General features: G+C 46.2%; 1 protein-coding gene across 2 annotated transcripts; it reads right to left on the bottom strand.

Annotated features, from left to right (window-relative positions):
• Positions 1-398: 398 nt before the first annotated feature.
• On the bottom strand, positions 399-27,170 carry KRI1 (KRI1 homolog). Of its 2 annotated transcripts, none has more exons than XM_035141233.2 (19): positions 27,051-27,170; positions 26,369-26,442; positions 25,048-25,153; positions 24,776-24,881; positions 21,921-21,972; positions 21,713-21,747; positions 20,048-20,150; positions 18,199-18,276; positions 16,618-16,745; positions 13,785-13,905; positions 13,484-13,579; positions 12,294-12,464; positions 11,719-11,794; positions 10,418-10,530; positions 9,163-9,304; positions 6,868-6,998; positions 2,670-2,734; positions 2,218-2,313; positions 399-1,348 (listed from the first exon to the last, which is right to left on the bottom strand). In XM_035141233.2, exons 1-19 carry the CDS (start codon positions 27,133-27,135, stop codon positions 919-921), a joined length of 2,208 nt encoding a protein of 735 aa, XP_034997124.2. In that variant the 5' UTR covers positions 27,136-27,170; the 3' UTR covers positions 399-918. The 2 variants fall into 2 exon arrangements, with proteins under 2 accessions (XP_034997124.2, XP_034997125.2); XM_035141234.2 differs by having other exon boundaries at positions 24,776-24,878.

Below are 27,170 nucleotides of genomic sequence, written 5' to 3'. Positions count from 1 at the left end.
ATTCTCTATAATTAGGTGACAGCAGAATTAAAATGAAGGCTCCACACATTACTTATTTTAGCAGATCATCCAGCAATGCCCTTCCTTCACAACCATGAGCCTTCTGTGATTTTAACTCAAGCCTCGATGATGTTCAGTCTGGTTTTATTGCTTCCCAATGAGCAGCTGGGTAGCCAATTGGTGATAGCCTCTCTGTTCCCCCAATGTCAGCATCAGTTTCTGTGGGTTTTAATTCACGATTTCTTCTCCCACTTTTTAAAAAATACTGCTATTCAGCTATCAAGAAATAAAATGGAAAAAGAAAACCCGGAATTAAAGGCCCCCATGTCCCTGCAGAAAGAGAGAGTGGAATTCGAAAGATATTAAAGAACAAATTAATGAGCTAATTCACCATGCTTCATTAATGTCACAGCAGCTCTGGAAAGTTTTGAGAGCATTTTGCCAATCCGCATGGGACGCGGCTGGTTCTGCAACTGCATTTTACGGGAAACCCACCAATCCCAATGACGTCTTGGAAAGAAATGGTCTGGATGCTGTGTAAGGACTGACGAGAGAACAGACACTGTGATGGGCGCAGACTTAAAGGCTACAACAGAGTTTCCCAAACTTGGGTCTCCAGCTGCTTTTGGACTACAACTCCCATCATCCCTAGCTAGCAGTGATCAGGGATGGGAACTGTAGTCCAAAACAGCTGGATATCCAAGTTTGGGAAACACTGGGGTAGAAGAACAGAAGAACGCAATTGAACCGATACGAAACGCCGAGAGGGACAAAGGTATCAAAAGAGGAATGTATCTGAATCATTCCTCCGCACAAATATTGCCCTGAAGCCCAGAGGCACCGAACACCACCTTCTGGGCCATCGCTTGTCCAAGGAAAGGAAACTTTTGCTCTGAAGACGAGCCGCAGCAGGATAGCTCAGGCCTGAGCTGCTCTGTTGGCCTGGTCTCGATTGCCCTCCTTAGGTTTCCTCCGCCTTTTCTCGCGGAGCAGCTGGCGGAAGTGCAGGCGCTTTGCGTTGAGGCCGTAGGCCTGGAGTCGCTGGCGGCTGAACTCCAAGCGGCCCACACGCACCCGCGCCAACCCCTTCCTGCTTCTCTTCTTCGGTCTCTGGACGCTGGGGAGGGCAGGAGAGGGTTCCTGTGCGGCGGTGGCCTCAACGTGGCTACTTGCGGCTGGCGCTGGTTTTGGTCCAGGATCTCCCTTGGGAAGCAGGAGCTGTTCTTCCTCGCATTCGGCGCCGGGCAGCCGCGGCTCTTTAGACGGCAGCTCCTGGCGCTTGGCCTTGTCCCTGCTCTTCTTTCCTTTCTTGCCTGGTGTTTTCTTTTCGCTTTCCGGCTCCTCCGCCCTGAAAGGGGAGCAAAGTAGTCACAGTGGCAAGAAATATTTATGCTCGTAAGTGGGAGGAGGAAAGAATACCCTCCAAGGAAGAACGGCTGACACAAATCAAGGAATATGCAGAGATGGCTAAACTGGTGGCACCGATAAGTGACTCGAGCTTAGATCCTTGCAAGGAGGAAAGGAGACCTTTCCTAGGTTACTTCTTAAAAAGTAAAAAAATTCCTTCAGTAGCACCTTAAAGACCAACTAAGTTTTAATTTTTGGTATGAGCTTTCGTGTGCATGCACACTTCATCAGATACTGGTGAGGTTGATGGACTTCCATTTCATGCGGCTCAATGTAGTGCCTTCCATAGTTCTAGATACAGGTAGGTAGCCGTGTTGGTCTGAGTCGAAACGAAATAAGAAAAATTCCTTCAGTAGCACCTTAAAGACCAACTAAGTTTTAATTTTGGTATGAGCTTTCGTGTGGTATCTGATGAAGTGTGCATGCACACGAAAGCTCATACCAAAATTAAAACCTAGTTGGTCTTTAAGGTGCTACTGAAGGAACTTTTTTATTTTGTTTTGACTCAGACCAACACGGCTACCTACCTGTTCTTAAAAAGTAATTCTTTATGAAGTCCACAGTGGGGTTTGAAGTTTAAGGGGGGGGAATTAGTAGATTCTATTAAGAAACCTCTTAAAGAGGATGAAGCTTGCCATGAGGGTACTTTAAAATGCAGTTCCGTGAAATTATATTTAGGAACTTTCGAGGATGGACAAGCAGAAAGTCATTAGCATTGAAGGAGTATAATTACTGAGTGTTAAAATGCAATTTTTAATATTGAAACCAAATAAATTAGTAATATAGATAGATGTAAAACAGAGCACATACTCTGACTGAAGGGATTTGAGAACCTGCTTCTTCTTCCACGTATTCTGGCCTTTCTGCTCATAGGCTGTCTTGTCACGCAGCTCCTCCTTCTCAGACCTGCATGGAGAAAATACCTGTCAGGTGCCAGGTGCAGGATGCCCTCCTCCCCTTCTCTCCCACCCTGATGGGGGCGGGAGGGGAAGAGCAAGGAGCTGCGGTGGATGGCTCTGTGGCTTAGAAGCCAACACCTCGGCCCCATTCCCAAACTTGCAGGCCCCTTTGTTCCTTGTCGCTTGCCAGAAAATCTTGAATTCTTCGGAAAAAACTGAAGCTCGAGTCGCGGCGACCAGAGCAACCAGAACTGGGCTAGATCCCAGGAGTCCTGGTCCCCCCAGCCACACTGCACACAGCAGGATCCCCACTTATATTCAGTTTCCAGTGTAGACAGACACCGCATCCTTCCTGCGCCTCACCTGTACATACAGGTCTTCCGCAAAGAACACCAGCGGTTCAGCTCCTTGTCATCAGCTGCCAGGATCTAGGGAGAAAGAACCATTCGTTTCTTATTTGAACGCTGCACAAATTGGCACCTGATCCTCCAGAAGTATCCACGCCGGCCTTTGTTTATTTATTAAATTTATGCGCCTCCCTTCATCCAGAAATCAGAAGGCAGTTCATGATGTAAAAATACAAATGAGAACACAAAACACGTAACGAAACAAAAACAAACGAATAACCCTGCCTCCCTTGATCACTCAGAGATTGGGGGATATCGCCAGACAGGAGGACATAGCCCGCGTGAAATCTGGGATGTTTTTAGGGGAGCAGGTGTATTGGTCTGCACCAGCCCGTTACCTGGCTGATATCCACTACGTGGAATACTGCAGACTAATTACTGCGGCTAGACTGAATGTCCTTGATTCGGCGGTTTTGAGGGGAAGATTTGGAGGAGTCCCATACGGTCAGAGAATGTGCCATTGTGCCTTGGGTGAGGTAGAATCCACAGAACACATTCTACTGAGTTGTCCCTTTTATAATGATTTAAGGCAGTATCTTATAGACCCGTATTTATCTTAGTTTAGTTCCCGACCAAGAGAACGGCAGGCAGCATATTTGCTAAACAAGCCCACCGGGAAAATAACCTTCTCAGTGGCTAAATTCCTCTTCCTGGCGCTCAAGTGTTGGAAACGTATAATCGAATGTCTTGATGTGGGTTATCTGTAGGAGGTTTAGTAGCGCGGTCATACCCCATTTATGTATCCCGCTGATGCCCTCAGTTTTATATTTTTATATTTTTATGTATCCTGCTGATGCCTTCAGTTTTATATGTTTATCTTTGTATTGAGAAATGTTTTTTGTTTCTGACTATCGGTCGAATAAAGTATATTGATTGATTGAACCCCGCCTCCCGCAAACACATTGAAAAGGCCACAGAATGGCAAATCAGCCAAAGGCCTGGCTGAAGGGGAATGGTTTCGCCTGGTGCCTAAAGATATGTAATGAGCCTCCCTGGGGAGAGCATTCCACCATAGGGTGATGACTTTTTTACAACCTCATTTCCCTGTATCATAATTTGATGAGCTTTAATTAAAACTTTCAAAGAGATTTGATTAAAAAAAAACCTCACGCACAAAATGATTTTAAAAATTTTTATTTATCAGTTTTTTGACCATTTTTGAAGTCACTATAAGCAGATATAAAATTGAACCCAAGCTTTAGAGTCACATATATACAACATTATATAGGGCCATCAAACACACAAGGAAGCTTTTTTTTAGCTGCAGTAACAGCATAGACGCCGCTAGAGGGCGATGTTTTGCTACCTCTCCTGTAGGTTCTTTTCCCAGCATGCCCGGCAGGGTCTGCTGGCTGAGTTTTGAGGTCCCCAAAAGGGGCTTTTACCTTGCGCAGGTGTGACATTTGTATACCCTATGTTGCTAAGAACACTCCACATTGTGGAATGTGGCATTGTGTCCAAATTTGATACGAAATATATATAGAATTGTTAATACAATTTTATGAAATGGTAAAACGGCATACAAAAAAAATTAATAATGGTTTGTGCGTGACCTTTTTAAATATTTCAATGGAATATACCTCATTTTAGTCATTAATAGGCAAACGTTCGTCCATTTGCGCTACAGGACATAATTTTTGAGATTTTTTTTTAAAAAAGCCATCACCCTATTCCACAAACGGAGCCACTGCAGAAAAGGCCTGTTTACATGCTGCCACCCTCCAGATGAGGCACGTGAAAAAGGGCCTCCGAAGATGATTTCAGGGTCTAGGCCAGTGTTTCTCAACCGCTGTTCCGCGGCACACTACTGTGCCGCGAGACGCTGGCTGGTGTGCCGCGACGTGAGGCGACGAGAAGGGCGATTTGCGGCCGCCAATAGGCAGCGCTGACCCGCCGGAAAGGAAGCCGGCCGGGTCAGTCTGGAGGGCGCGGGGGCGCGAAGGGTGTTTCTCCGTCATCTCCTCGCGCTCGCTCCCTGAATGAGGCAGCGCTTCATGGCCGCGCGCCTGGGCTGAGGGGCCGGGCTTGGAAGCGGGAACATCGAGAGACGGGGCGGATCTCTCCGCCACCGGACACAAAGCGCCGTCGCCGCTGCTTTCCGCAATCCTGGGAGAAGGAGGAGGAGGAGACGGTGGCGGCGGCGGAGGCTGCCCCTCGGGTCTCTCTCTCCGGCCCTTCCTCTCTCCCTCCTTGCGTATGAGTCAGGTATTTCCCAGCCCGCCGTCGGCAGCCGAGGCCGCCTCCTCGCGCTCTCCCCGCGCGCTCCATGGAGAAGGCAGCGGCGGCTGCGGCACAGGGCGGCGGGGACTCCGGAGCAGCAGCAGCCCCGTCCAGCGGCGGCAGTAACAGCAGCAGCAGCCGCAGCAGCAGCCGCCCCACCTCGGCGGGCTCCTCGCCGTCCTCCTCCACCAGCCGGGCAGGGCTCTCGGGCCGCCAAGGAGCAGCGGCGGCGGCGGCTACACCAGCGGGGAGGCCGGAGTGAGGCGGTGGTGGCGGCAGCAGCAGCAGCCCCAGCTCAGCCGCAGCCAGCCCAGGAGGAAGCAGGGGGCTGGCGGCAGGCAGGACGACGGAGGCGGTGCTCGAGGGCTCTCTCAGCAAGTACACCAACCTCATCCAGGGCTGGCAAAGCAGGTAAATGTTGTGGGAATGACCTCTCTCAGTCTCATTTTTTGGGGGTGTGTGTGTGTGCCAGTGGGTCGACCTACTTCCTTTCCCCCCTGTCTCCCTACCCTCCCTATTCCTCAGTCCCCCACCCATTCCCAACCCCCAGGATTTGCCCCGTCTTTTAATGGTGGTGTGCCGCGTGATTTTTTTCATGGAACAAGTGTGCCTTGGCCCAAAAAAGGTTGAGAAACACTGGTCTAGGCACCTTCACATGTAGAGGCGGCTCTTGAGGTATTGCAGGCCTGAGCCATTTAAGGCTTTATAGGTCAAAAGCAGCACTTTGAATTGGGCCCGGAAACTAATTGGCAGCCAGTGCAGTCGGGCCAGGATCAGTGTAATATGCTCAAACAGTCTCGAGCAACCTGGCCGCCGCATTCTGTGCCTGCTGAGGTTTCCAAATCATCTTCAGAGGCAGCCCCATGTAGAACGTGTTGCAATAATCTAGCCTGGAGGTTACCTGGAAGTTAGGCTATCCCTGTCCAAACAGAGGCATGTGTGGGCCACCTGACAAAGCGGACAGAAGGCACTCCGTGCCGCTGAGGCCACCTGCATCTCAAACAATGGGTCCAGAAGTCCCCTCAAACAATGGGTCCAGAAGTCCCCCCCAAGCTACATAGCAGCTCCTTCAGAAGGAATGCAACCCCATCGAAAGCAGGTCACCTTCCATCCATCCAGTCTAGGGAGCCGCCCACAAATAGTGCCTCAATCTTCTCTGGATTGAGCTTCAGTTGGTTGGATCTCGTCTAGTATATTACCAAAAGAGACAGCAGTCCTCCCCACCCCAGTGGGAGAAAAGTGGAACTTGCTCCCAAGGTGTGTGGTGGAGTCTCCTTCTTTGGAGGTCTTCAGGGCCGGCCCTAAGGCAAGGCTGCGTGGCGCAATGCGCCAGGGTGTCGGGCCTCCAGGGGGCTCCGTGCTGCGGCGCCCGCCAGACAGCCGCGCTGTGCCCGCAGCAGACGCGCGGCACCTCCCCGCATCAGCTTGCTGCCCTCGCCCGCCTCCGCCATACCGAGCGGCGCCTGGAGCCTCCGTCCCATCGGAGTGCTGCCTGCCCGGAGGGGCCCTCAGGGCATGGCGGCGGGAGCTGCCAAAGCGCCAAGGCCCACCACGACATGCACGCGCTTCGCCAAACCCTTGCTGCGCGTGAGGGCTGCCAGGAGGCAGCGGGCCGCTGAGGGCGAGCCCTGGAGCCTCTGCCTCTTCCCCGCTATAAAAAGGTGAAACGGTGTGTGTGCGTGTGCGCGCCGGAGGGATCTTTGAATGGGGGGGGGGCGGCGCCGGAGGGATTTTTGAACCACGGCGCCAGATATCCTTGAGATGGCCCTGGAGGTCTTTAATCGGAGGCTTGACAGCCATCTGTCAGGAATGCTTTGATGGTGTTTCCTGCTTGGCAGGGGGTTGGACTGGATGGCCCTTGTGGTCTCTTCCAACTCTATGATTCTATGAAAAGAAATCCACCTCAGTCTCTGCCAAAAGGTAAGGTTACCTACCTCCTCGGTCGAGAGCCCATAGCTGCAAGGGACCACGGTTCGGTACTTGAAACGGCAAGGCAGGTCTCCTATGAGGTCTTCGTAGTCCAAGCGGTAGAACTCATCCAGGTACTGCTCAAAGGTCTTTGTCTCTGCAAAGAGAGAGAGAGAGAGAGAGAGTGTTCAAAATAACCTTTGTGTAAAGATGTGGAAACAACATCAAACGCCAACGGTAGAGGAATGGCAACAAAAAATCTTGGAATATATGGAAATAGCCAAATTAACGGGAAGGGTTAGTTACCAGGGCAACGAAACATTTTTGAAAGAATGGGGTAAATTTATGGTGTATATAGATAGATTATGTTAAAAGTATAATTACCAGCAAAAATGGGATAAACCTCATAAAAGAAATTAGAACGAAAATTTTGTTGGGTTTTGGAAGCACGATTTAATGGATTGAAGATAAGGAAGTACAAAAACTTCAAGAGTATTTTTTACTGAAAATTGAACAGTAAATATATAAATACAGTGGTGCCTCGGTTTACAAACACAATTGGTTCCGGAAGTCTGTACTTAACCTGAAGCGTACTTAACCTGAAGCAAACTTTCCCATTGAAAGTAATGGAAAGTGGATTAATCTGTTCCAGACGGTCCGCGGGGTACTCAACCTAAAGCGTACTTAACCCGAGGTATGAGTGTAATTGGTTCCAGAAGTCCATACTTAACCTGAAGCGTACTTAATTGGAAGCGAACTTTCCCATTGAAAGTAATGGAAAGTGGATTAATCCGTTCCAGGCGGGTCCGCGGAGTACTTAAACTGAAAATACTCAAACCGAGGCGTACTTAAACCGAGGTATGACTGTACAGAATAAACAACAACGAAAGAACAGTATGCACTTATATGTTTTAATAATAACCAAAACCTGAACTATTTGGAATAATGAGAACAAGCTGAATAGTGGAAAAATAACGTGAAAGATAAAAATGACAAAAGAAGACAGACAAAAGTAGAATGGGAGCCAACTCCTAGGAGTAAAAAGGAAAAAAGTTGGACAGATTTAGATTTGGAATTTATATAGTATGTATAGTCTGTATATGGTGATAATGTATGGATGAAAGGATGAAGTGTAAAACAATATATATGATGACATATATGATGAAATCAATAAAAAATATTGGGGGGGAAACCAAAAACAAAATAACCTTTGTAAAATAAAATACCAGAAGCTTTTCTTTGGGGAATTATAGGGACAGAACCTCCTAAATTGTATAGAAACTTTTTAATGCATATTTCCCCCCAATGTAAAAAAATTACAATGTATTTAAAAGAACACTGTAAACCATTAAAAACTTTGGCAGGATTGCAGTAATGCTTGTAATGTACAAAAAACTATGGTAAAAATGGATTATTTCTTTTTTTTAAATAGAGAATATAAGGGAAGGAGTTGAAAAAAAAAAGATTGATAATGGTAAGCATGGAAGGGCGGAGGGGAGTCGAAGGATTCAGAGAAGCCTAAATGATGGCATGGACGTTTAATGTTTGAATTTAAGTTTGTTAAATAAAATTTAATAAAAATGTTTTTAAAAATAAAATAAAAAGAAACTTATTTATGTATGCTACTACAGCAGCAGGAATGTTACCCCCCCCCTAAATGGAAAGAAGCAGAAGTCCCAGCAAAGGAAGAATGGATACAAAAACTTATGGAATATGCAGAAATGGCGAAACTTACCGGAATAATAAGAAATCAAGATAGCAAACTTTTTTTATAAAAGAATGGAAATGGTTTATTGAATATATGCAGATAAATTTTAAATAGATAAGAACATCGGCAGGATTGTTGTAATAACCTGCAGTTTTATAAGAGTATATATTTAAAGTAGATAAATAATTGAGCAAATTAAGTGAATTCGGATACGCAGAAGATATTAAAATAAATCTAAGGAAGCAAAGGAAGTCAAATTCTGAAACGTTAAAATGATTGTGAAATTAATGAAATGTATAAACCTGAGAAGCATAAATAATTGAGAGAGAGAGAGAGAGAGAGAGAGGAACTTGGCTGGGCAAGGAGATTTTCACCAAACGGGGAAGCTGAAGAATGTCCAGAAGCGTTCACTCTCTCACTGAAGTCTCCATCACCCAGAGAGAGAGAGAGAGAGAGAGAGAGAGAGAGAGAGAGAGAGAGAGAGAGAGAGAGTCCCCCCCTTCTCTCTCTGTTCCAACATTCCTCAAATGCAATTGACGCCGCCTGGCCTGGGAGAGGTTCTGTGGGCAAAAGACGCCACCCCAAGTAAGGCCGGCTCTCCTACCATCCTTACCAGGGTCAAAGGGCTTTTTCTCCCGACTGACAGCCTCTGCAAAATGCGACTTGCGCTTCTTCTTGCCCAGAAGGGGAGCCTCCAGCCTCCGCTGCTTTCTGGATGGGCCTGGCTCCTGGGTGGGGTCGTAATCGGCATCCATCTGAAGAGGTGGTTTGTGGAGGGGAGCAGAGAGGTGAAAAAGCAAGCGTCATTTCACGCGGGCGTCACAAACCCCGGGAGGAGAGCAGAGCCAACCTCCCCCCTCCCCTAGTGCCAAAAGTCCACGCAGGGAAAATAGGACTAGAATCCAACCAGCTCCCCAGACACAGAGCAAGGAGCTGCCACTCATCGCTCAACCAGCCACGCCCTCCATCAAATATTTGCACGGGCATCTCTCCCACGGCCCACGTCAGCATATAAATGCCAACTGCACCCCTATGGTTGTGCAAGGCTCCTAGGAAATCCAGCTTTCAATGCTCTTCATTAAATATGTTCCCAGTCCTCAGGGAGGAAAGTCTGGATGCGACCAAAAATGCATCAAATCCTGCCATCATCTCATGAAAGATGCTGCCCAAAGTCCGCCCCCTTTCCCCACCTCTATCCATTAAGTTATTCGATGCCACCATTTTTGCTAAGTGTCCTCAAATCTGCAGGGAGCGTTCTGGTCACATTGGCCAGAGACTGTGGCTTTCCCTCATCTACTTGCCCTCCCCTTCACGGGCACCATCTTCTGCCAATCCATGGCTGCAGTGCATGTATGGGGCGCGACCACAATTCAAAGCGTTTCCGAGCGCAATTCAAAGTGTTGACCTTTGAAGCCCTAAACGACCTCGGCCCAGTATACCCGAAGGAGCGTCTCCACCCCCATCGTTCTGCCCGGACACTGAGGTCCAGTGCAGAGGGCCTTCTGGCGGTTCCCTGCCTGCGAGAAGTGAGGTTACAGGGAACCAAGCAGAGGGCCTTCTCGGTAATGGCACCCGCCCTGTGGAACGCCCTTCCAACAGATGTCAAGGAAATAAACAACTATCTGACTTTTAGAAGACATCTGAAGGCAACCCTGTTTAGGGAGGTTTTTAATGTTTGATGTTTTATTGCATTATTATTATTATTATTATTAATTATTATTTTGTTGGGAGCTGCCCAGAGTGCCTGGGGAAACCCAGCCAGATGGCTGGGGTATAAATAATAAACTATTATTATATTATATAAGAGACCCACACTACCACAGCAACCAGGGTTGGGCCCCCTGGTTAAGAATGCCAACCAGACATACCACAAAGTCAGGATCCTCGCAGTGAGGGTGGTATTCTTCCTCCTGTTGCAGCCCCAGGTCAGCTTCTCCTTCAGTTCCATCCCCTCCCGTCCACTTGTCCCAATTCCATTCATCTGCATTGGGATGAAGACGGAAAAGACATTTTTTAGCTTTCTAAGCTAATGATTCCTTTCGTCCTGTTGCTTTCTGAACCTCACCCAGGAGCTGGCATGCAGAATGCCCAAGAATCCCTCAACCAAAGTTGGGATGGATAAAGAAAAAAAGCCCTCCTGTTGAGGGATCTGAAGTACTTTTCCGGAAAAACAAACAAAAAACAAACCCAGAGTCCTTTTGGTTGGGGATAATTCAGAGGGAAATTCCCAGGTGTCAAAAAAAAACTATTTATGTATGCTATGACTGCAGCTTGTGTTTTGTTAGTCCAAAAGTGGAAAACGAGCGAGGTCCCAACTAAAGAAGAATGACAATTTAAACTGATGGACTACTGCAGCTTGCAGACTTGACATATAGAATAAGAGAACAAAAAGAACGTAGACTGGAAAAAGACTGGAAATATTTACTGAATATATGGGTGAAAATTGTGTACATTTAAGAATCCTGGTAGCATTAAGACAAATTCAACAGTGAAAATAAGTTCTGATGGATGTAACAATGGATTACTGAATGGTTTAGTTTATGTAAAATATGCAGGGATGGGTGATATGCAAAATGAACCACGGAAAGAGAAGAAGGCAAGTCATTGATTTAAGGTTGTTTAGATGAATATTTTGAAATGTAAATCAGAAAATTTAATAAAAAGGATATATAAATAAAAAAAGAAACAAGCGTCACCAATGACTTCTGAGGATCTCTAAAGCCAGCACTCATTTTAACATTCCTGGCAGATTCCAGATTACATGGGCAGCTTCTGCAAAATACTCCCTGCTTGCTTGGCTTCCTCCTTTCATGTCCCCAAGTCATGTTCTCTTCAGCAAAAATTCTCCCAGCCAAAAACATCTCCCGGTTCTGCAACAGATCTTCCAACAAGAACCTTGCTGGATCAAGCCAAAGTAGATCCAGTTTCATGCAACACCCCACAAACACATCATTAAAAGCCCATCTAAAGCAGCCTTTCCCAACCTGGTGCCCTCCAGATGGTTTGGACAAACAGATTCCGCTCTCCTCACCCAGAAAAGCACCAGGTCAAGCGGGGGGGGGGGGGAGGACTGCTCTAGAATTGGGGATCCCAATGCTGACCTCACAAGCAAATTTGTTTTCAGACAGAGGGCAAGCTTCCCTTGTGCCAGGGCATCTTCTCGACATACCATCGATTCCTTCCTCCACCTCAAACTGTGGCTTCTCTTCCTCACCAACTCCGTAATACTCGTCCCCAAATAATTTCTGTAGGAAACAGAGAAGGGTTAGACGGCTTCCTGCAGCCAACCAGAAGACACGCTTTGGTTTCCGAACATTTTGGAAGTCGAAGGGGCTTCCAGAACGGATTCCAAGGTACGACTGCATAGAATATGGAATAATACGTAGGCAGTTGTGAATGTTGACAATAGGATCCATGGAGGGGATGGGAGGAAGTCTTGAGTTGCAGAGTAATCTCTATATATGGATATGCATTTGGAATGTTATAAATTTATATCTGTAAAATAAATACAAATGATTTCTAAAAAAAGAAGAAGAGTTGGCTACTTGCCCAGTTTCAAATCAACTCACTGAGCCGTTTTCAAACGACAAGCCAAATCTACTTCCCTCTATTTCTCGTTGTGGCAGGAGAACGAGGTTCAGTTGACTCACCCTTAACAATTTACAATTTTGAAGAGGGGCTGGGGCAGTGTCTTCTGGCTGCCGGCCAAAACCCTCGGCATTGGTATACACAACATGCACTCACCTCCATGAGCTGGTCATGCTGGGTGGGATCAAAGTCCCCTTCGAGGTCCACTTCCTGGAAGGTGCTGGCTGCACTGCCGGTGATCTCACGCAGCTTCCCCAGCCGTTCCAGGATCTCCCGGCGTTTCAGGTTCTTCAGCTGCTTCAGCTCCTCCTGTTTTTGAGCCTTCTCCTTTTAGGGTGAAGAAAAGCACAATGTTACAGGAGAAGGCCGTTATCTGGCCCATCCGGCGGCACACAGATCTACATCTGTGGAATGCTCTCCCCAGGGAAGTTCGCCTGGCGCCTTCGTGCCTGAACCCGCCTGCACTTCACTGTGAGTCCTGAGAGGCCTGCTCCCCGCTTTGCAGGTCTTTTCCCACCTGACTTGGGAGGGCGGGGTCTGGACTGACTCCAGCTACAAAAGCTGAGGTTGCTGAAGAGACCAGAGATCATCTTGGCTATCTCAGTGCAGACCCAGGTCACTGAGCCTGAGCTTCCATTGCTGTCGCCCACCATGACCATGAACCACCATTGGGAGGAATGGCAGCAACAGCAACAGATATGCTCTATGCTTATGGTTATATTTTGCTTCTTTGCTAATTATGCTGTTTTAAATGTGCATTTTATATGGGACTTCCTTTAGTAATGTTTTCTTTTGAAATGTTTCAGATAATTTTTGGGGTTAACTTTGCTGCATTAAATGTGTGTTCCGTAGGTTACCATCTTTGCAATATTTTATTTTGAAATCTTTAATATTTTAGCTTCCCATTATTTATGCTGCTTGGAATGTATAATTTATATTTGACTTTCTTCTGTAACGTTTTATTCTGTATTACTTTTTTGATGTTTTAATGTATGCTGTAACCGCTTTGAGCTTCTTTCTTAAAAATGTAAAGCGGTTCAGAAAGGTAATGAGTAATTATACACCTTTAGGCACTACGCAAAAACGTTCCATTTTAACCAGGCCTTGGGTTGATTTGACACCCTATGCCCTTTTAAAATGTGGGGTTTGGGGGGACATGTTATTGGGTTGTTGTTTTCATTTTGATTATATACTTTGTGGTTTTATATTTTGATTTTGTTCTGTGAACTGCCCTGAGGCCTCCAGCTATATAAATTCTAATAATAATAAAATAGGCAGAGGTTTGAGTCCTCCTAGGCAGCCCAATAGAGCTGAACATTATCCGCTCATATGTGTGGAGAACTCACTTTCTTCTTGCGCTCCTGAGTCTCCTGCCGCTTCTCTTTACGGCGTTCGTCCTTCCGGCGCACCGAGGTTGCAATGTTGCGGGGATATGTTTTCATCTGGCATTGGAGAAGAGAAAAGAACAACTCTTCAGCCTCGCATTCTTCAGATGAGCAGAGATCCCAGCGGCACCCCCTTTCACCATCCCAGCCTCCTCACGGAGAGAGGACGTCCCTCTTGTCACTCATAACATAATGGTGCCAAGACACCGAGAAGAAAGCCTAACTCCCCAGGCCCGCGCAGGCAGAGAATGTTGCCCCTCACCAACTGGGCCTCAGGCTCCTCGAAGCGGAAGTTGTACTTGCGCTCAAAATCCTCTTGCTTCTTTAAGAACAGCTCGCCCTCATCCGACGAATCCGATACGGCCAGCTGCGCTCCGGGGAGCCTGTGGAAAAGGCAGCACATGAGTGGGAATATGGGCTATAGTGCAAGGGAAGTATACAAATTTTATAAAAATAAAAAATTATGATTTATACCCCAGCCATTATGGGCGGCTCCCAACAGAATATTAAAAACACAATAAAACATCAAACATTAACAACTTCTCTAAATAGGGTTGCCTTCAGATGTCTTCTAAAAGTCAGATACAGTGGTACCTTGGTTCTCAAACAACTTGGTACTCAAACAACTTGGAACCCAAACACTGCAAACCCAGAAGTGTTCCAGTTTGCGAACTTTTTTCGGAAGCTGAACGTGCTCCATTTTGAGTGCCACACTTCCGTTTTGAGTGTTACGCTGAGATCTGTCTGTTTTTGCCATTTACTTTGTGTTTTTGTGGCTCTTTTTGTTTTGTTTTTGTGACTGTGTAGAACCCAGTTCAGCTACTGATTGGTTGAATGTGTGACTGCAGTTGATTGCTTATTGCTTTCATTTTACGGATCCTTGGTCTCGTTAGATAGTAAAATTCATGTTAAATTGCTGTTTTTAGGGGTTGTTTTCCAAAGTCTGGAACGGATTAATCCATTTTGCATTACTTTCTATGGGAAAGCGCGCCTTGGTTTTAGAACCCTTAGGTTTTGGAACGGACTTCCGGAACAGATTAAGTTTGAGAGCCAAGGTACCACTGTTTGTTTCCTTGACATCTGACAGGAGGGTGTTCCACAGGGCGGGTGCCACTACTGAGAAGGCCCTCTGCCTGGTTCCCTGTAACCTCACTTCTCGCAATGAGGGAACCGCCAGAAGGCCCTCAGAGCTGGACCTCAGTGTCCAGGCTGAACGATGGGGGTGGAGAAGCTCCTTCAGTAACACAGCACCATACTGTGGCACCTTGGGATGCAACAACTCTTCAGCAGGCAAATGGAAGAAGCAGGAGACCTTCACAATAGATGGCAAATGAATTAGATTTGACTTAGGGCAGAGGATGGAGAACCGGTGTTGCCTGCCCCCGATGCAGATGGACTGTAGCTACCATCACCCCTGAACATTAGCCATCTTGGTGGAGGCTGATGCAACCTTGGAGGCCCACAGTATCTTACCACTGGAAACTGCAGGACAAACAGAATATCTGGTTTAGCTGCCAGGGAGAGGTGTCCTTGCTGGCTTCCCTGCTAAGCTCTAGCCCCAGTGCACTTGAGCGAGTGTCGGCCTTCCAGAGGCCTTTGCAAACTGGCAGAGGAATGGCCTTGCCCCAACGATAACCCACGGAAGCATGCTCCGATGGGTCACGACGACGAAACATTTTCCCAAATTGCCGACAGGACCTAAACTCAAGTTTCCGGGAAGATTTCGGAAGTCGATACAACAGGATGGGAAAAGTTACTAAGCTGTTAGCCTGGATGCGCTTGGAAGTCTGCCAGGAAACAGGAGAAACTGAAAATGCATCCTACTGGCATTGTTAATCTGTTCTTTCACCTTAACGACCCAAATCTCATCAAGTTTTTTACGCGAGAAGGCTGCAATTTTTAAATCTCTGAAGGGCTGTTGCGTCGAGCGAAGGTTTTGTAGCCTGCAAAGTGACGCATCTAGTGAGAAATTATGTTAGTTAATAAAGAGTTGCTTCAGGATTGCAGTTTGCAGCCAACTCTGAAGCACGTTCTCAAGAAAACAACTACGTAAACAGGGCAGCTAAGCAATACAGATTGTGGCCAAGTCCTCAGAGATCATTTCCGAAAGACTGCCACCAAAATTGACAGCTTGAAGTTCCTCTGGTTTCTGAAGCGCTTGCTGGTTCGTACGAGATAATTCTCTCCCCCTTCGTAACTGGTCTTATACAGTGGTACCTCGGTTTGCGACCGCAATCCGTTCCGCGGAGCCGGTCGCTCCCCGAATCGCTCGCTCGCAGAAGGCATGCTTCTGCGCGTGCGCGAAGCACTGATAGAGTGCTTCTGTGCATGCACGCTCTGCGCAGATCGTTTCTGCGCATCCGAGCGCCGCGGAACCTGGATGTAAACACTTCCGGGTCCGCGGTGGTCGGAAACCGAAGCGGTCACAAACAAAGGCAGTCGCAAACCGAGGTTTGACTGTACTGTATATACAAATGATATGCACACTTTTTGCTTTTGCATTTAGTTTGGGGGTTTTTTGAAAAGAAGAAGAACAACAACAGAAAAAGCTCGGGCAGCAAGTCCTGTTCCTCTGCCAATCAGGTTTTAGGGAAGCCTGTTACCACCTTCTAGATTCTATACCCAAAACGAGGCCCGGTTCATGTACGCAAACATGCAAACATTTTTGTATGCATAGTTCTTTTGGCATAGTTCCTTGTATTGCTGGTGAAAATCAGTGAAACTGTAAGAGGAAACAACTCCGTGCCCATGGACCCACGAACACCTCCCTCTGGACCGTGTGTGGAGTAATTATTTCAAAAAAATAAATAAAAATTATTTCTACCAATAAAGATGGAAAGAATAAGGTTAACCTGGTGTCAATATAGAAGGCATGCCCAGAGATTATCAACCTCCACTAAGTGACATTGTGTTAGATCTTGCCCATGAAGGTGCACTATTAGTGAATGGGGGAAGAGGGGAGCTCAACAAATTAAATTTCCTTTCCATCTACCTTCATCTGGATCGGGGGGGGGGGGGCGACACATCAGGGAAAGTTATGCCCTATCCTTAAGGAACTCAAAAATCCATCCATCCATCCATCCATCGGCACTCACCCATCCTCATCCTCCTCTTCCTCCCCTCCATCATCTGCTTCCTTGTAGCGCTTGTTCAAGATATAATCTCGCAGGAACCGCTCCCCCTCATCGAGTTGTGGGTCATTCCAGTATTCTTTAAGGGGAGCCTGGGGAAACAAGAGGAAACCCAAAATAAAGTCACCCACCTCAAGACCCGAGCAAGGCTCACCATACCATCAAGCCCACACCCAAAGAGGACTCCGGAAAACAGGGACAGTGCAGAAAATCCCCCAAAGGACCATTTCATCCCAACAGGGTGAGATACAGGTTATACACAGGGCTGCCTCTGAAAACTTCAGCTAGTGCAGAATTCAGTTTGAGCATATTACACCGATCCTGGTCCGACTGCACTGGCTACCAATTAGTTTCCAGGCCCAATTCAAAGTGCTGGTTTTGACCTATAAAGCCTTAAACGGCTCAGAACCACAATACCTCAAGGTATCGCCTCCTTCCATATGAACCTACCCAGACCCTGAGATCATCTTCTGAGGCCCCTAATTCATTAGGAAGAAGCCACGGACCAGACAGGGGCCATACAGAGCCAGATGCGGCTGCCCATCATTGTGGCCCATTTTTGAGTGTCAACCAAAGTGACGGGTCCCCAAGCCCATTACATACCAGGTTGTATTTGACACCTACAAAAATCTGTAAAATGTAGAAAACTAAATCCAACTTACGCTGGAGGTGCAACCGATCAGAGGGCAGCCCTGTTTAGGGAGGCTTTTAATGTTTAATCAATTATTTTATTTTTCTGTTGGAAGCTGCCCAGAGTGGCTGGGGAAACCCAGCCAGATTGGGGGGGGGGGTATAAATAATAATAATAATAATAATAATAATAATAATAATAATAATAAATACACATGTGGTGGCAATGTGAAAAAGTTAAGGGCTTCTGGGACTTGGTCTTTGAAGAAAATCTTTAGATATAACTTTTGTTTGGGGGGGACGGGACAGAAGCCTTCTTGCTGGAATAACGGACACAGGTATACCCAGAGAATCTATTCTTGTATGCTGTGGTGGCAGCTAGAACCCTGATCGCAAAAAAAATTGAAAAAAAGAAACAATTCAATTCAAACGAGAATGGCAAGATAAATTATTCAGTTACATTGAAGACATGATCAGGGGCCACAGCAAACAAAAACTTCAGAAAGACTGGGGAAAATATAGCGACTACCGGTATCTGAAGAAGCAATGCCCGCATATTACTTCTTGGACTTGTTTTAATTAACTTCTGTAAACTGATGTACGGTGAGAATAAAGACAATCAAAATAGAAAGTTAAGAAGAAGATTAAAGAAAGCAGATTACCATGGTTGATATTAGACCCGTGTAGAGGACAAAGAAAATCAACAAAGAAAATGGAGTCAAAATTAGGTTAATACATATCTTTATTTTTGAGATATGTTCTTTTTTTCATTTTTGCTCTTTTTTCTATTTTGATTTGTATATTTATATATTATTTGTATTTTTTGCAATATATTGTATGTCTATCTGTTGTTTTATGTTTGTTTGTCGGCATATAAATTAAAATATATATATTAAAAATAATAATAATACATACCAGGTCCTGGAGCGCTTCCTCTGCTTGTGGCTTCTCTTGACCTTTTAACCAACTAATGTAGTCCGCCTCCTCGTACTCCTGAGATAACAGAAGAGAAGAAAGAACCGAGGCAACGATGTCATGGATTGCTGCAATGCATTATACACAGGGCTGCCTCTGAAAACTGTTCGGAAGCTTCAGCCAGTACAGAATCTGGAGGACAGGTTGCTCACTGGCTTGGGCATAGAACACCGATCCTGGCCTGACTGCACTGGCTGCCAATAAGCTTCCAGGCCCAATTCAAAGTGCTGGTTCTGACCTATAAAGCCTTAAACAGCTCAGGACCCCTATAGGTCTGCCTCTCCCCATATAAACCATCCTAGACTATGTTCATCATCTGAGGCCTTTCTTCGTGTGCCTCCTCGACGTGAGGGTGGCAACCTGAGATTATGTGCTTGTTTTTAGCCTGTATTTTATTCTGTGGACCACCCTGAGAACTTAAGATGAAGCGCAGTATGTAAATCTAAACAACAACAACAACCAAACAACAACAACATACCACCCTGACCTTGACTAAAGGCAGCTACGTTTGTCTGAACATTAAAACACATTTCAAAGTTTGTTGTTGTTTAGTTGTTTAGTCGTGTCCGACTCTTCGTGACCTCATGAACCAGAGCACGCCAGGCATTCCTGTCTTCTACTGCCTCCTGCAGTTTGGTCACTCATGTTTGTAGCTTCGAGAACACTGTCCAACCATCTCGCCCTCTGTCGTCCCCTTCTCCTTGTGCCTTCAATCTTTCCCAACATCAAGGTCTTTTCCAGGGAGTCTTCTCTTCTCATGAGGTGGCCAAAGTATTGGAGCCTCAGCTTCAGGATCTGTCCTTCCAGTGAGCACTCAGGGCTGATTTCCTTCAGAATGGATAGGTTTGATCTTCTTGCAGTCCTTGGGACTCTCAAGAGTCTCCCCCAGCACCATAATTCAAAAGCATCAATTATTCGGCGATCAGCCTTCTTTATGGTCCAGCTCTCACTTCCATACTTCAAAGTTTAGTGGCTATTAAAATATGTATACCAATCGTTCAGCCCCTCACCTCCTGCTCCCGTTAAGAAAGATGATGTCACCAGGGCCATCCAAAGCCTGGTATCACCAGGGTCATCTTACAGCATGCCTGCTGATGCTCAATCTCAGATTTTGGAGGATCTCCAGGAAGCAACTTGTACTGCTATAGGACGGCGAAGGAGTCGCCACCCTTAGCCTTTCGATTTGAGGCATCTCTTCAGAGGAATACTACCTCTGTGATATAGGCAGCTAGCTACTCTTTTTTTATTGGCAAGACTACTGACTCTGAAATTCTGTAAGAACCACAGGGTTTAGGTTTGGGTTCAAATTGCCTTGTGTCTTATAGGGGGAGGGAGGAAAAGGGCAGCTTCTAAGCCTCCTGGACTTGATCGGGGATAAGGAGAGTACAAAACATTATGCTACACAGTAAAACCAGCACTCTGAATTCCAGTAGGGAGCTAGTGCAGTTGTATGAATTAAGTGTGATTCGTACAAATTAAGCGTAATTCGTACCCATTACCCACTCACTCAGGGTGGTTAGGGAGCGGCCGCCATGCTCTGAACAAGTTGAAACTCTGAAAGCCTCCGATGTAAAGGATGCTGCAGTAGATCTTGTTGAAAGCAAGATCTCTCTTGGGCTCCTAGTAATCTGGAGAGCCATGAAGGGAAGGAGGATTTCTCACCCTAACTCCCCTTCCACCTGCCCAAAGAGATGGAATTGAAAGCCCTTTCCTTCCTAGATGAGAGAAGGCCCAAATAACTTGGAAAAACGCAACACTTCCTTTTACACACACACACACACACACACACCTTCTCCTCTTTACTTTTGGGCCGTTTCTGCAGCAAGGATGATGAGCTTCCAGCTTCACCATCATCTTCATCTTCATCACTGTCGGCCACAAACTTCTGGAAGCTGCATAGCGGGTGGGGGGTGGGGGCAAAGTCAGGTTTAGAAAGAGTGTTAAAAACTCAGATATACAGTGGTACCTCTGGTTACAGATTTAATTTGTTTCGGGGTGCCATGCGCGCCCCGAAAAATCCATAACTAGAGATGCCGCTTCTGTGCACGTGCATGGCACGCAGAGCACTGCTGCACATGTGCAAGCGGCGAAACCCGGAAGTATACACTTCCAGGTTTGCCGCAGCAGTAACCCGAAGCTTCCGTAACCTGGAGGTTACGCAACATGAGGTACCACTGTATAAGCTAGGCACCAAAAGGCTACTTAAACCAAGGTTACAGTCGCCAAAACAGAACGTCTAGTTGCCATTTTGGGGTAAGACAGCTCTAGAGCAGGCATCCCCAACCTGCGGCCCTCCAGATGTTTTGGCCTACAACTCCCATGATCCCTAGCTAACAGGACCAGTGGTCGGGGAAGATGGGAATTGTAGTCCAAAACATCTGGAGGGCCGAAGTTTGGGGATGCCTGCTCTAGAGTCTTATTTTTCAGTTAAATAAGTGGCTAGCTCAGATTACAACCTTGAGCTAGGTTGAGAGCTTCGAGAACTTAAAGAAGAAAAGTCGCTTGATCCAGGGACAGTCCACATAGATCAGGCATAGGCAAACTCAGCCCTCCAGATGTTTTGGACTACAATTCCCATCTTCCCCGACCACTGGTCCTGTTAGCTAGGGATCATGGGAGTTGTAGTCCCAAAACATCTGGAAGGCCAAGTTTGCCTATGCCTGACATGGATACTGTACTGGCCTATTCCTAACTATTTTTCTTAATGCTGTCTGCCCCTGCTCAGGCTGCACAGAAAAAAGCATCTTGGTTCCAGAAATCAATTCTGATTGTGCAGATTAAATATAACTGATAGAACTCTACAGGATGAGGTGTTTGTGTGTGAGAACAATCCAGATCCAATGATCCGCAGGTGGTGGAGATGTTAGGCCCCATTCTGGCGCCTGGGCATCTTCACTTGGTAGTTGAAAGGCAGTGGAAAATGCACCTGGCGCCTGGCTAATTTCGAACACTGTTTAAAAGCACCACAGAGTAAGGCCCAAAGACTACGAGAAACCAGGGCAATGGGGACATAAGCCTTCCTTCCAGCCCACCATACACTTCTCTGGTATAGCCCCAGAGACGCTGCAGCCACAAGCGCTTAGGAAAAGCCCAGCTCAGGAGAACGGAAGGGCTTGTGCTTAACTTGGAGCCCGTTCTCAGTCTCAGAATCTGTTTTCAGTGCTTGGCACAGTGAAATTCAAAGTTGTTGTTTTTTATTTTAAAAAACCCAACAACAAGGGGCTGCTGTGCACGTGCAGAGTGATTTTCGCCCCCGCATTATGTAATGGCAGCATACTCCCCCCCACGTATGGCATTTGGGAATGGGGACTGATCCTTCATGCACCTCATTGCCGGAAAAAGATGGCACACTCAAAGGGGAATGCCAAAAGGGGTGGGTGAAGGGAGATAAATGTCCGCAAGCCTGTTACGTTGACGAGTCTGGCTCTCCCCTCCGGCACGGTTCTCAGCTTACCTCTCCTTAAGCTGTTTCTGCTCTTCTACATAACTCTGAAAAATTGGGGGGGGGGAGAAGGTTAATACGCCGTTCCACAGCTGTGCACCTTTCCTAGAAGGGGCCAGGAATTCCCTTGGCCAGAAACAGCGCAATTCTCCAAGAACTGTACAGCAACCCCCACACCAAACCCCAGTTCACACAGGGATCTCCAGATTCCCAGCCTCACCTTTCTGTTTTTAATTGGTTCTCCTTCCTCGTTTTCTTCATCTTCATATTTGCTGTAGGAAAAGAGGGATAGTGAGTTGGTGGTGCCATCCTGTACAAGCGTGTGTGTTTTTTTTTAAAAAATACATCTTTAGTAATTTTTGAGGCTACAGCTATATAAAAAAGTCAGTAAGATGTACAAGTCAGAGGAAAAGGGGGAACGATGACCCTAACTGTAGCTGTGACTGAGTGAAGCGCAGAGATTGTTTGCATCATCTTCTTCACTTTCAATATTAAGAAATAAACGTGGAGCGATGGGAAAGGAACTTGCAGCAGAATGAAATGAGATCAAATGCCATCATCGCCAACAAAATAAAAATCAAGCGAAAGGGACAGTCGGAAGCATATCTAGGCCAGGCAAAAGAATAATCTGTCGGGGGGGGAGGCAAACACCCCCTCCAAAGCAAGGCTCACATAGAGGAGAGGGATGCTGTTTCCTCTTATCTTTGAATCTCTGCTGGACATGAACTGATGGACAGAGGGAGGAGATATTTGTTTTTTATAATAATTGTTATTGGTTTTTACAGATATTTTCTTACATAACATCATAAGTGTACAAAAGAGAATAAGCCTGCGACTTCCCCCCTCCCTGATGGATGGTTTTCAAACCTATTCTCTATGTACTGCATTTTCTTATATATCTAATCACTATTAGATCATAATCTTGTTTACATACTAAATTAACTGTAATAAGTAATAAGTAATAAATTTAACCTTACAAACTTCTTGTAGCCCTACTAGCGATGTTAGTTGTTTGCAGTTGTCTTTCAAATACAGTGGTACCTCAACTTACAAAGGCGATCCGTTCCGCGGTGCTTTTCAGAAGTCGAAAACTTCGGAAGTCGAAGCGTCCATTTTGCGCAGGCGCAGAACGCACACAAAGCGAAAATACTTCCGGGTTAGCGGACTTCGGAAGTCGAGGCATTCGTAAGTCGAGGTACCACTGTATAACAAAAATTTATTCTAGACTTTCAGAAAAGTCGGATCCTGCTGGTTCCGGATTTTTCCTGTCAGTTTTGCCAATTCGGCATAGTCCAGTAATTTCATCTTTTCTTCTTTTGTTGATAAATCTTCTTGTTTCTATCTTTGGACTAATAACATTCTCGCTGCAGTTGTTGCATATTAAAAACAATGTTTTATCCTGTTTATGTATTTCCTGGCCTACTACACTTACGGTAATAGGAAGGCTTCTGGTTTTTTTATAAACCTATATTTTAGCATTTTTAAAAATTTCAGTATACATCATTTCGCAGAAGGCCTTCACCTCCTTACAGAGGGAGGAGATATTTGTGGTCCTGCTGAAAGGCTGGCAGCGCTAGGGGAGGTAGTTGTGGGTGAAATGAAGCCATCTACGCAGACTCATGTTCAGTTTGGGAGACAGGTTCTGTGTTAGGTAACTTTGCTAGTAAGTCTTTCAAGTTATCCACCTCCAAGTCAGAGTTCAGGTATGCTATGGATTCTGGGGAACCAGGACCACCGCTATGACAAGCAAATGGCAAGGGCAATAGTAGCAATTTTAGGAAGTATCCGCTGCCCCCACTCCCACCCCCAAGTTGCACAACAGGGGAACACTCCCTTCCTCTTTTTATGGAAAGTTCAGCTTTCCATAAGCACAGCCTGCCAACAAAACAGATGTTCCGTAACATCACGTATTATCTGTGCATCTCAGCGCATGGAAACATCACTTTCCCAATTAGGTGGGAAACGATACATATTTCACGCTTTATAAAGGAAATTTTGAACTACCAAAAGGACTTTGGCACAGAGCTACCCTTTTCAGAGTGCTGTTGGCCTTCCAGCTGATGAAGCATCTTGGAAGATAACTCGCAGTTTCCTTGAAGTAGCAACCTTTTGGGAAGAAAGGCTGTAGGTCTAATGCTGAGATCTTTGCCCTCTTTTTAAATCGTTTCGTACCGTTTCTTATGAATTTGCAAGCCTGAGTGGTGTCTTTACACTAGTATTGTGTATGGACTGTGGCTAAGTATTATTATTATTATTATTATTATTATACCCTGCCCATGTGGCTAGGTTGGAGCAGGGTGGCCGGAAGAGTTTGTGGTGGCACAAAGGCTGGATTTCGCATATTGATCTGAACTACCCATTCCCACTTTTTGTCCCAGTGATTGCATAAGACAGAACGATTTATTCATGTGTTCCAGAAGATAAGCATTGCCATCGTCAAGGGCCACCAACATGGGCAGCCTCATCCGAATACTTATCCCCCACTCCAAGTAACAAGACTGAGTACAGTGGTACCTTGGTTCTCAAACTTAATCCGTTCCGGAAGTCCATTCCAAAACCAAAGTGTTCCAAAACCAAGGAGCGCTTTCCCATAGAAAGCAATGCAAAATGGATTAATCCGTTCCAGACTTCTAAAAACAACTCCTAAACCAGCAATTTAACATGAATTTTACTATCTAATGAGACCACTGAGCCATAAAATGAAAGCAATAAACAATGTACTGCAGTCACACAATCAATCAATCAATCAGTAGCTGAACTGGGTTCCACGCAGTCACAAAAACAAAACAAAAAGAGTGCAAAATAAAAACAAAAGTGCAAAATAAAAACAAAAGTGCAAAATAAAAAGCAAAAACACACAGACCTCAGCGTAACACTCAAAACGGAAGTGTGGCACTCAAAACGGAGCACGTTCAGCTTCTAAAAAAAGGTCGCAAACCAGAACACTTACTTCCGGGTTTGCAGTGTTTGGGTTTCAAGTCGTTTGAGTACCAAGGTGTTTGAGAACCAAGGTACCACTCAAGACCCCCAGGTTAGGGGTTTAACACGGCAGGCACCCTGAATTTCATGCCTTACCCTGCCTTGTCCAAAATGACTTTCCTCTCATAGTCCTTCAGAAACATGGGCTTTTCTTTCTTCCTGGGGGGCGCCTTCTCACCTTCGCTATCCGAAGAAGAATCTGCTGGCAGAAGCAATCACAGATGACCCAACAGACAATTCCAGAAAAAAAAGCTGCTCTCGGGGCCCAACCTAGATCAGAAAATCCTCCGAAAAGTCTTTCTGCGCCAAGCCAGAACACCCCACAGTTGCCCCTAAGGCAAGAAATCATAACCTGGATCAGCAATTACCTTCCTCACGGTAGAATGTGACATCCTTCTGATAAATCCGGGGGTCCTTGGTTTTCAGCAATGCCAGCGTGCTGTAAAAAGCACGATCCAATCTGGGGTCAAGCTCCTGTCGCAGGAGAAGAGCACAGTTAAGATTGCATATACAATATCTGAAAAATATATTCAGGAGGATCTGCCTTCCTGGCTTTCTCCAATAAGAACAAAATCCAAATATTTCCAAATATTTAAAGGTAAAGGTGCCCCTGACCATCAGGTCCAGTCGTGTCCGACTCTGGGGTTGCGGCGCTCATCTCGCTCTATAGGCCAAAGGAGCCGGCGTTTGTCCGCAGACAGGTTCCAGGTCATGTGGCCAGCATGACAAAGCTGCTTCTGGTGAACCAGAGCAGTGCACGGAAACACCGTTTACCTTCCCGCTGTAGCGGTCCCTATTTATCTACTTGCACTTTGACGTGCTTTCGAACTGCTAGGTGGGCAGGAGCTGGGACCAAGCAACGGGAGCTCACCCCGTTGCAGGGATTCGAACCGCCGACCTTCTGATCAGCAAGCCCTAGGCTCAGTGGTTTAACCCACAGCGCCACCTGGGTCCCCCATCAACTTAGTCCATCACTATAGAGTCAGAAATCAGGAAGACCAAAATTTTAATAAGGAACGGGAGAAGTTTATAACCATTGTAAACAGTTAAAATTGTTAGTAGGATTGGAATATCACTTGTAGTTTAAGGGTGAATTCTGGACACAATGGAGATGTAAAAAATCTGGGTTATCATAATATGATGCAGGATAGAATTATTATTATTATTTACTCAACTTATACACCGCCCTATACCCAGAGGTCTCCGGGAGGTTCACAAGAAGACCACAACATATAAAATCAAACCAAAAGCAATAACCCAATAACACCCCCCCCAAAAAAGCCACATTCTAAAAGGGTATTGGATGTCAATCCGGTCAGTCAAAGAAAGGCCTGGTTAAAAAGAAACGTATTTGCCTGGCGCCTAAAGGTATGAAGATGCCAGGCAAACTTCCCTGCGGAGAGCATTGCACAGACAGGGAGCTACTGCAGAAAAGGCTCGTTCTTGTGTTGTCACTGTCCGGACCTCTTGATTAATAATAGGACCCACAAAGGGGAGGATGTAAGTCCAGGAGATTCCTTGGAGTCTTGTTTTTATGATTTATGTTTGAAAAAAATCTCTTTAAATTTTTAATTTGAAAAACCAAATAATAGTTTTTTAAAAAACAAAAAACCCAAAAGTTTTCCCAGCAGAGAAAACAGAACTTCTGAAAACAGAAACTTCTCCACAGCTGAAAACAGAAGCACTCACCTCGTCTTCGGCACTGGACTCAGACTCAGAACTCGACCCATCGCCTTCGCCTGCATCCCCATAGCGGTCCTGCACTGCAGGGGTGGTAAGGAGAGAAGGAGGGAAGGAGCCGGGCAGGGTGTTAGAGGAGCAGCAAAGGGCGGCCCTCCCTCAAGCCCCTGAAGGTTCTGGGTTCGAGCCCCGGCAAGGCTGGGAGCAGGGCCGGATTTAGGTTTGATGAGGCCCTAAGCTACTGAAGGTAATGGGGCCCTTTATATGTCCAGCTGTCCTTTGTCAACAACAAATTGTCGCTGGTTTTTGTTTTGTTTTGAATATATGCTATATGGTAATTTATGGATCTAATAGGTATCTAAAGCCATTTTTACATAACAAATAGGAGCCTACACAACACAAAACACTGTTGCTGTATGAAGGTTTTATTTTATTTGTTTTTTATCTTATATTTTGGAAATGTACATTCAGTTCCCCCCCCTTAAATATTTTGGGGGACCCCCAAGAGAGTGGCGTCCTAAGCTATAGCTTGCTCAGCTTATACGTAAATCCGGCACTGGTTCGAGCCCAGGCAGCGCTGGGAGAGTCTCCCTGCCTTGAAATCCCGCGGAGCCGCTGCCAGCCAGTGCAGGCAACACTAGCTGCTCTGGCTCGGTCCGCCTCCCTCTCCGCCCGCCCGCCCGGCACTCACGCCGCTGCAGCTCCTCTCGCCGCCGGTAGCGCCCGTAGCGCGCCGCGAAAGCCGCGTTGATCCTCAGTTCCTGCTGCGCCGACATGCTCCCTCCGCCCCGTGTCTTCCCGCACGTGGGCA

The sequence above is a fragment of the Zootoca vivipara genome, chromosome 16 (assembly GCF_963506605.1).
Source record: "Zootoca vivipara chromosome 16, rZooViv1.1, whole genome shotgun sequence".
In the NCBI taxonomy this organism is placed as follows: Eukaryota; Metazoa; Chordata; class Lepidosauria; order Squamata; family Lacertidae; genus Zootoca; species Zootoca vivipara.
This window is presented reverse-complemented; position numbering and strand designations above follow the sequence as displayed.